At 29.2% G+C, this 11,436-nt stretch overlaps 1 protein-coding gene across 1 annotated transcript; it reads right to left on the bottom strand.

Annotated features, from left to right (window-relative positions):
- Positions 1–2,556, bottom strand: LOC133815747 (inorganic phosphate transporter 1-4-like). The gene is made up of 2 exons (XM_062248552.1): positions 1,995–2,556; positions 1–1,052 (listed from the first exon to the last, which is right to left on the bottom strand). Exons 1-2 carry the CDS (start codon positions 2,554–2,556, stop codon positions 1–3), a joined length of 1,614 nt encoding a protein of 537 aa, XP_062104536.1.
- Between the last annotated feature and the right edge of the window lie 8,880 nt (positions 2,557–11,436).

Below are 11,436 nucleotides of genomic sequence, written 5' to 3'. Positions count from 1 at the left end.
CTAAATAGAATAAAGAGGAACAGTACGAGCAGTTGCAGTAGCGGGCTCGTTCGGCCCATCTTCGTTCTCGCCGGTCAACTCCTCAAGCGATTTTCCCTTTGACTCCGGCACCAAAAAGGTAAACGCCATTCCAAAGAAGTTGATAACTCCAAGCATAATCAAAGCATTTTTTATTCCAATACCAGGTGGGTAACCAGCTTCGGTCTTCGATGGATCCTTATCTTGAGCTGCATATAAGAACCCGAAAGCCCCAACTATTGCTCCGGCTTTCCCCGCCGCAGCCGATATTCCGTGACACGTGGACCTCAGTCGTGCCGGGAAGATCTCAGCCGGGACAACAAACGTCGTCGCATTGGGTCCAAAGTTGGCGAAGAAGAAAGTCAACGAGTACATAATCACAAACCCTATGTGGTTGCCTTTCAGAGTCCAGTGATGATAAGGTATGGCTAGGGCAAACATGAACACGGTCATGAAAAAGAAACCCATAAGCTGAATGGCGAAACGTCCCATGATGTCGATGAAAAAGACGGTGAACCAATAACCGGGGACAGTGCTACACAATGCGATTAGGGTTTGTGCTCGGGCGATTCTAAAAACTTCTTCAATGGCGTTCATCGTGTTTGCCGCTGGGATCCAACCAATGGCACTGAAAATGTCCTTTTGGAAGAGGTTTTGGCTGTAGAAGGCGATGTCTAATAAGAACCAAGTCGTTGTTGTTCCAACAAGGTGGAGACCATGCCTTTTGGCAAATTGCTTAGAGAAAAGTCCGAACGAGTTTTTACTTTCGGATAGTTTCTCTACCTTCTCCACATCAGCTTCGAGCTCGACTTGTAGCACCTTAGACATGTCTGCAGCAGCTTGCTGAGCGTTTTTAGCAACTAGCGCGGTGTATCGAGCGGTTTCCGGCATTTTCATACGCCAGTAGTAAGTGACGGCTGCCGGGACAGCCCCAAACATGAGAATGATACGCCAAACATAGTCGGCTTGAGAGACCAAAGACCCTGCTCTGTCGTCGATGTACGAAGGAACATCATATTTGGCTTTAAAAGCACCTGAGATATGAGTTGTACATCACAGTTTCAAGTTAGGTAAATTTGTTCATAAATAATGGGTATTGTTAGGTGTCCAACACCACAACTAAGTTGCATAATATTATTGGTACAATTTAATATCGGATTCTACTTATTTGAATTTAATAAGTATTATATAATTTTGCTAACCAATCATAAAGTATCACCTCACGTGGTGTTCGGCAAATAGCAACAATCATAAATAATTTGCATTGTCATTAATTACTGTAATAGTTACTCTAAAAGGCACTTATTACTAGTTTAAAAAGAATTTAAATAGAGCCCAATTACTTAATTTCCAATTTCAAATATTCTTATCTAGATATTTTAATATAATTTATTACTATATATTAATTGTTAAGAATGTGGGATTCAAATTTTCTGTCTCTATTTAATGTCTTTCCACTTACATTAATATAACACCAATTTAAAATTGCAAACTCTTATTAATTATTTAATAAAAATTATTTTTCTTTAAATACACACACATATTTCCCTTTTCACTCTATTTCTCAAAATCTATTTCTCTATCTTTAAAATGAGCTTTGCCACTTGACTTGACTCTTTTTTGTTTTATGAATATTCTCTTGGTGTTGAGCTTTCAAATAAAAAATCTATAAAGAGAGACCACTATATTTTTATATATTATATAATATTAATTTATCTATTTATTTTTGCTGGCCGGATACATTAGAAAAGAAAGAGACAGAGAGAGAGAAAAGAGAAATTTAGTAGGGTGGGAGGAAGAAGAAGAAAATTAAACAAGAAAAATAAAATTAATTATGTATATACATTTAAAGAAAATAAATTATTAATTTGAAATAAAAAAAATTATGAATATTGGTAATTTTGATGAGTTGTTGTGCTTTAATATGATTTGAATCGAAAAAAAATCATGCATATATAGATAAAGTACGTACTTACCAGAGACAATCAAAGCAACGATACCACCACCAAGAATTCCAAACCCTTGCATGGCGAAAACGGCGGCGATGAAGGCGCCACGTGTCTTCTTGTTGGCGTACTCAGACATGATGGTGGCGGAGAGAGGGTAGTCGCCGCCGATGCCGAAGCCGAGCCAGAATCGGAAGAAGCAAAGCGTGGCCATGACGGCCTTAGCGTCCTTGCTGAAGGACAGCCCTGAGGCGACGGAACAGATAACCATGACAAGTAGGGTTAGACCATACACTCTCTTCCGCCCCATCTTGTCCCCGAGCCACCCGAAGAAGAGTTGACCGGTCAAGGTTCCGACGAAAGCGACGCCGTTTACGGCTGCCGCCACGTTGGGAGGCAAAGTTCCGGGCTTCTCTTTGGCGAGGTCGGTGTAGTAGATACGGCCGAGTAGTTTTGTGACGAGTGAGATGCAGAAGAGATCGTAGGCGTCGGTGAAGAAACCCATTCCGGCGATGACGATGGCCGTGAAATGATAGAGCTGTGTCTTGGCCACATCGAGTGCGTTAAGCACTCCCATTTGTTCACCCGCCATGGCTAAGTCTCAGGGAGTCCTCAGTAGTTATTTTTTCTGTTGCAAATTAGTATATACAAGAGTAATTAATCTCTCAATTAGAGGAGTAGTTAGTATTAAGTAATTTTTAATTTATTATAAGTAATTTAATGGACTATGTCACCATTAATATAAAATGTGACTATAATAATATATATGTAATGACCTAGCTAATTTTGTTATTTTAATTTTAAATTACCTGCTAAATATAATATTGCAGGCGAAAGAATTTTATATATATATATATTTATGTACTCGCACAAATTAAAAATTATATATATATATATATTCAGTCTTGGCTTATGCGTATATATTAGTAAATATATAATTAGAATATGAAAATTTGACCAAATTAAACCAATAACTTTTGTCGTTACTCTTATCCATGCTAGTACAAATTCAATTCAGTTTAATAAATAAAAGAACTCGATCGGAGAAAAATAGCAATTGCAGCCAATTAATTTCATGGCTTCATATCATGATCATATCGTATTTTGATTGCATTTCAGGTAATAATAATTTGTATTAAAAAATATAATTTGGAACTCGTCTAATTAATAGAAGCAACGTCATAATAATTGATCTAAATATTATTGTTAATTAATTTGTAAACTAAAAGAGTAGAATATCTAGAACTACAAATACTACATATGCCCTACCTAATGATATTCATTAATTCATTGATGATTAAAATCATCAGATGAGTACGATTGAATCTAATTAACAAGACATTAATTTCAACCTTTGATACATAAAAGAAGTAATTAATTAAAGAATTAAGCTCAAAATTTGAAGAAAATATATATATAAATTAATTCATATTAAGAGAGAAACGAATAAAAATGTTTAATACTGACCTGTTTATTCTCAGAGGAGAATGAGGCTTAGGAGATCGTGGCTCAAAGATTGGGGTTGGAACACTATATATAATGTGAGGCCTCACTAATTAATTATAGTCTAAGGGATCTTAAAAGCATCTTAGTATATACCCTCTTAATTAATTAATTTCATCGATAATCTTTATCATTAATAACCAGATTATTAAGTCAACGTTTTCAAACAGATCACACTATACTATATATATATATATATAAAGCCAGTTTTGCCTTCGTTAATTATTTAATACATTTTTTATTTAATGTGATATAATAATATGCCAAATGTTCTTTCCTTCTTAGCCTTTTCTTCTTTATTTTACAGAGCCATGATGTGGCATTGCATCAAATAATGCCTTTGCTAATTATATTTTGTCATGTCTTGTAACGACATTAATTAATTGGTTATATATATTGATTACAATATTAAGTTGTTTTCAGAATAATAATTCAAGCTTTGGTATATACTTACTATAAAAGTAATTATAAAAATACTTAGAAACTTCAAAATAAATACAATTCATGGTTAAAATAAAAAAACAGTGCCATCTGATGGACAACAAAAAAAAAATTCCCGAAAAAAAAAATAACACCTTTTTTTACACTAAAACTTCTAAAATTATATTTACACAATCGTATGTATATACTATGTCGACTACATATTGAAATATTTATGAAAAACATTTAGAGTACTAATTATAATTCTCTAATAAATTCTGTTTAATGATATAAGAAAAATTATAAGATGCAACGAAAAGAAGGTGTGAATATTATAAGTAAATGTACTTGAATTTGGGTCCAATCAAACACTTGGCAAATTTTCTAGTATAAGGTGTTTTATTTTTCTAGACATATTTGTCATGTACATGATAAAAAAAATGCAAAAATTATTTGAAGTCACTGTCTTTATTATTTTCCAAGGCAAAATATTTGGTCAACAATACACACGCAACTTACAACGAAAATTCTAAGAAATTAATATAATTGCTCCATTTTTATTACTTTTATAACATCTACGACAGTAACCTTTAATAAAAATAAAAATAAAAACCATCCATGACAGTTGGCAGATATATATAGTGGGAAGGGATGTTTATATACAGCAAAATATGTCCGTGATTGGTTAAATATTACCTTTTATAAAATAGATTATAATAATATTTTATACTTAATTTTGGTCAATAAAATTTTAAATATAATATTTCATTCTCAGCTCCTCGACTACTTTCGTTGTTTCTGTGAACAAATCGTATCAGTAACAACTCGATAATTGATTTTATAATTGAAAATATTTTTGTATAAAAATCGAGTCTAGGATACATTTTGATCCATTTTGTAAAACATAGAACCGAAATATCATTTAACAAAAAATAAAAACCGATCGCGTATTAAAAAAAACATATGAACCAAAATAATATTTTACTTTGGACCATCTAATTATTTATCTAAATTGTTTAATTTTTGTATGGCTTGAAAGAAATTAGAAATCAATATTTGTCAAAATAACACTAATTTTTGTATTTTGATTTAATTTTTTAGAGAAATAAGTTAAATTAAATTATGCTAGTGTTAGTGCATGTTTGAACACAAGAGATTCTTCGTTTTTAATCGTATTTATGCTGCCACCCACTATATATAGATATATTTATTTAAAATTAATCATATATTTAATGAAATAATTTATTTTGAAAAAAAAATACTAAATTAGAATTCTCTCCTTTTACGTACATATATATTGACCAATTGAGTACCTGGTTAATTATTACTCATCACCCTTATCCAATGAGGAAACAATTTAAAAAGAATTTCAACTTTTTATTATAATTATTATATAGCCCACCAGTTCAACTATATGATGATTAATACAACCATTGACTCTTATATATACTCGGATCTTTTATCCCATGTTCAAATTATAACATGTAGTTCCTCAAAAAAAGAAAAAAACACATGAAAATAATACAATTGTCTAAATTATTTGGTTCCCCAATAGTAGACCATTACTAATTATTATATATAAACTAATTAAACACACAGCTTAAGTATATATTTGCGGCTATATATATGTGTTTATATATATATAATTAGGCATAATTTTGATTACCTAACTAACGGCATGAATAGCCGTCGATTATGAACTTTTATCCATTTTGTATTAGTATATTAATCATCCATTTAATAATGACGATTAAACTATATATATGGAAAAAATGTCTCATAAACTATATAATCATCCATTTTGCCTCCTCAACTATATTTTTAGGAAAAAAATCTCATAAATTATGGAAATTGTTTCAAACATGACCATTTCATTAAATTCTATTCATTTTTCAAACATTTTGTTATGCAAGCTACGTGTTACATGCATAATTACAGTACGATAATCTATTTAATTAACTGAAATTAGTCAAAATTAGTCGAAATTAACACTAAATATGCAAAAATTAGTTCTAAAAATGCACATACATATTTTCTAAATTATCATTATGTATATATGTATTTTTTTGTTAGGAATTATTGAATCCTGTCATATTAGTGTGAACTTTCCTTCTTTATAAAAATTTTACTATTATTCAATGCAAATCATATAGTACTAATTGAAACAGTGACAAATATATTAATTTAATAATTATTTAGCTTTTATATTGATTATTTTCTGTACTTTTGAGGATCATAATCTCATTTGTGTTTTGTCAGCCTCCAAAACTAAAATTTTGTGAGCTTGTAAATATGCATGTGTATAATAATATTATTAAAAAAATTATTTTATTTTATTTAAGGTGGCAGGTATACAATTAATTAAATTAATCTGATTTGCTACATTTTGCAAACCACTCTTTTTTTTAAATATATATGTTTTCTAAAAAGCTCGTGTTAATTTAATTTAATTCAATAATTTTTTTATTCTAATTAAAGTACTGAGACAAGTCGCAATGCAAATTGATCATAACATTTGTCACAAATAATCTTAATTAATTTGGGAAGCCAAAGTCACCAGTTGACATTGAGAAATGTCAACTTACTAAAAAAAATCTAAGATATTTTTTATTAATTAAAAAAATCTAAGAACGAGTTGTTCACAAATTGAAAATTTCCCATTATCCAAATTCGGATTATATAGTTGGCTGATGTGTTTATATACATAAATATAAATATATATATACATAAATATAAATATATATCTAAACCGATGTGCGTTTTAAATGCAAAAGACACTTGTTATGTTTAGTTTATTTATTTTTTAGAAGGTTTAATTTATTTAAAAAATTAAAAGTCAACAGATAATCTATCTATATGAGAATTGTTCTAAATTAAAGTGATGGTGGCACTTAATGTCAAGTATATTGATCTTCTCCTCTTATTCGTACTATTGTTTCACATGCATATGATAAGAATTTTAAATCATTTGACTTCATATAAATATATATATATATATATATATATCTTCTATACAATAAGTGTATACAATAAGTGTGTAGATAACAAAAATTCTTAATTTTAAAATTTTTTTATTTTTTTAATGCTAACTTTAATGGAATATTTTTATATTTAACAGAATATTCTTATATTTAATAGTAGTTTGTAAACACTTAAACTTAAATAAAATAAAATAAATAATTAAAAAAATTAAAATATGATATTTTTGAGATATTTTACAATAATAATTATTTAAAAATAATAAATAATTAAACAAATCAAAATATAATATTTTTTAGATATTTTAAGATGATAATTATTTATAAATAATAAATAATTAAATAAATTAAAATAAGATATTTTACAATGATAATTATTTAAAAATAATAAAATCATTTATTAGAATAATATCATATTGAACATATAATATAATCTACTGTAAATTAGCAACAAATTGCTTGTTTAAAAAAACTAGCAAGAAACTTAAATTTAAAATTCACGTACAATATTTAATATTACATTAAACATATAATATATAATCTCTTGTTGTCATTCTCAAATTTAAAAACTAGAACAAACATAAACTTAAGCAAAAATAAATAAATTATTTAATTAAAATATGATATTTATTTAAAATTAATATAAATTTAATAAAAAATAATTAATAAATTCTATACATAAAGCTAAGCAAACGTGCATATTACACGTTACTTATATCTAGTATATATATACATCTATAAGTTATTACTTCGAAGTATTTGATCTAATCTAGAACAATATATATAAATATTTATGTTAGATATCGAAAATTCTTAGTTTTAACAAATTATTTAGTTAACTTTAACAGAATATTTTAAATATTTAGCGGAATATAATTTTAAAATTAATTAAAAATAGATATTTATTAATTATATCAATATAAATTCAAATTCAAATATTATAAATATCATTAATATAATAGTATATAATACCAAACTAGATATTTAATAATTATATTGATATAAATTTAAATATTATAAAAATTATTATGATAATAATATATAATCCTAATTTTTTACTAATTATATTAATATGAATTCAAAAATTATAAAATATTATTATTATAATATTTTTATATTTAACATAATATTCTTATATTTAACGGTATATTGTAAATATGACTTAAACTTAAATAAATAAACAAACTAAAATATAATATTTTTGACATATTTTACAATGATAATTATTTAATAGTAATAAAGCCATATATTTTATAACTTAAATAAAATTTAATTAACCATGAACTTAATATTATAATAAACATATAATATATAATCTTTTGTTGTCACTGTCAAAGTCAAAAACTAGAACAAACATAAACTTAAACAAAAATAAATTAGTTTATTAATTAAAATATGATATTTTAAATATATTTTATGATAATTTAAATAATTAAATCATATTTATTCAAAAATAATAAATGCATATATATCATTTTTTTATCTTATAAATTTGTGTGATAGTTTATTTTTATCAAGTGATTTGAGCTCTTTTTCTTCATCAAATTCACTAAAGGACATTGTGAGATACATTAGAAACTAAAAATAGTTGATGCATGCATATTACTGTCTACACTATGACTTTTCTATTGTTGTTTAATTTCAAGTATTAATTTCTTTTTAAATATTTTTGTATTATATATATATCTTGTAGTCATGTATGTAATGCCCCGAATCTTTAATGGGGTTTAATGGCTGAATTAGTAGGTCGGGAGGGCCAAAACTATTTAATTATGCCATTAAATAAATATATGCATGTTTATGTGAATTATATTATAATGTAATGTTATATGCATGCATGTGGGTCCACATTTGTTCATTAGACTGTTTTGGCAATTTGGCCCGTTTAGGGCATATTTGTGTATTTGGGTGCATATTGTGATTTGTGAATGGGATTCCATTATTATGGAGATATATTCGAGCTATTCGGCATGAGACGGTCTTATATAATGGACAAGCGGTTTTGTCATAACAGGGTCAATTATTGGGTAATGAGAGTTTATTTTATGATAAATTGGGAGTATTTGAGATCAGGAGGAAATTCTGGAAGTTTCGACTATAATATCCTCAGGGGTGTTTCCGGGACCCCAAGCACTAGGTTTTATTTGAGGTTACTTAAGCATGAAGTAGCTTATCAGATACAACGTACTTTAGAAAACATTTCCTCTCTCCTTCGTTAGTTCATTTTACCATTCGAAGCGTTTTCGAAGAAATCTCGAGTTCTAGGAGTCGGAATCAAACGAGGAACGAAGCATAGCGATCCTAGGAAAGATTATAAGCTTCTTAACCGAAGGATTTGACAGAAAACAATCCAATCGAAGGTATTCTAAGTTTAAGTTTTGAGTTTTTAGAGTTTCTAAGCTTTGAATTGGATTTTGTGAATCGTCGAGTATTTGGTTCGTTTGAACCTTGGGTTTTGATGGTTTTGGACCATTGGGAAGCCAGGGAACTTTGATTTGATTATTTGGGAATGTTTAGGCATGATTTTGGAAGGTTTGGAATGAATGAGAATGAGTTTAGGCATGTTCTGGGCTGGGGGCCGCCGCCCTGTTCTTGGAGTGCTGCGGCCCTAGCTCGAAGAAGCAGGTGGCTGAGGTTGTGCCTGCTGGGCACCACGGCCCTATAGAGAGGGCGCCGCGGCCCTTGCTTCAGGAATGGCTGGGGGCCGCGGCACAAGGTGCCAGGGCCGCAACCCTTGGGCAGGTTTGAGCCCGTTTGTGTGTTTTGACCCCGGGAACATAGTTTTAGGCCTCGAGATTGTTCCTACTACTTGGATTAGTTTGGATTGATGTCCCGGAGGCTAGATATTGGTTTGGAAACCTATGTTGATCATTTTAATTGATGATGTCCCGTATTTGGTTATGACTAGGTGATCGCTAAAGGACTAAACGTTGATCGTTCTCAAGGGTCGTTCTTTTATTCATTCTAGCTCGAATCTGAGGTAAGAAAACTGCACCCTGTGTATATATGACATGTGTGATTGTTATCGAGGCATGTTGGTTGATAAATGTGTACATTGATTGCATATTAAATGCTAGTGGAGTTTATATACTTGTATATGGCACTGATTAGTCAGGGACGGCACTGACCGCATAGTACTGACTTGAGAGTCAAAACGACATAAGCGTCTTGAACGCAGGGCCGATAAAAGATTGGATCTAATCGATATCAACATTGAATGACTCTATAGTATTAATGCTGGACCAACCCTAAGGTCGATGAAACTTATAAGCGCTTGACTAGTCTATGCTAGTTACTCAGAGCCAAGGCCTAACGCCTAGGTGATACCTTGTCACATGGCTAGGGAGCGAAATCCCATGGTTATGACTCTATGGTCATGAGGTAGGTTATGTTGGTGATTATTCATCATGCACCTATCCTGTTTAAGCTAGTGTAACGAACTCCTTTCTTAACATATATATATAGTGTAAAAACAAAGTTTAACCTGAATACGACAATACTGAAATTCTGAATTTACAAAAAAACTTTATTAAACAATACATAAACTAATGTTCATAACTTCAAACCATACAATACCCACAAACTAAATAAAATTTTTATCTTACATACAAATCTTAATACTTTTATAAATAATTTTTCGTGGCGTTACTACACCTTAACGTGGAATTAGAGATGTATCCAACCAATAAATTTAAAAGCTTTATGTAAATTACAACGTTCATGAAATACTTTTAAAGCTTTGTGTAAATTATAAAGTTCACAAAATACTTTTTATGAAATATAAATATAAAATCAAGTTTCGTGTTTATTTATAAAATAACATAGCAGAACTCCACTCCCTTCAGGTCAACCCTATATGTACAGTCATGTTGGCTCCACGTATACTCATCAACGATCTATATTTGGGGCATCTTACCTACAATACAAAACATTATCTAATGAGCTAAGGCTCACTAAGCAGAATAACTACCTCATATGCATTAAAATAAACGTGCAACATGTTATGTATTTTCTTTCTTTCACTTTCCTTTCTTCTGGGCCCTAGAGGATGTGATGGACCCAAAACGGGTATGTTTAAAAATTTATATATCGCAAGCGCACGAATCGTCCATATAGAATAGTGATCGTAAGCAAGGATGTCGAACCCAAAGGAGTTGTCTAAAATCGAAAATGAAACTATTTTAAATCAAAAGTAATAAATTCTAACCTAGTTCCAAAGATTGATAAGTTTCAATATTATGAACATAAAATAAAAGATTGAAAAATAAAGCTATTTAAGATAATGAAAATAAACCAATAATGAGTTGAAAATAAGTGTTAAAAGAAAAGATTATTAAGATACTAGAATCCACAAAATGTAAGTTTAATAATATTTATTAGTATATTGATTCCCAAGTTTTAGTGATAGTTAAAATAATTTAAACTATCATTTTCCAAAAATATTTATAATTTTAAGCACAATTTTCTTATAAAAAGATAGGATTTTTCTTCACTTTTCAAAATTATAATTTCAAAGCATTTAGTGTAAATCAATCTAATGAAATAACAAATAAATCAATGAACATTATTTA

This window comes from Humulus lupulus, chromosome 2 (genome assembly GCF_963169125.1).
Source record: "Humulus lupulus chromosome 2, drHumLupu1.1, whole genome shotgun sequence".
In the NCBI taxonomy this organism is placed as follows: Eukaryota; Viridiplantae; Streptophyta; class Magnoliopsida; order Rosales; family Cannabaceae; genus Humulus; species Humulus lupulus.
The sequence above is the reverse complement of the archived record's forward strand: the minus strand, read 5'-3'. Positions and strand labels throughout refer to the sequence as shown.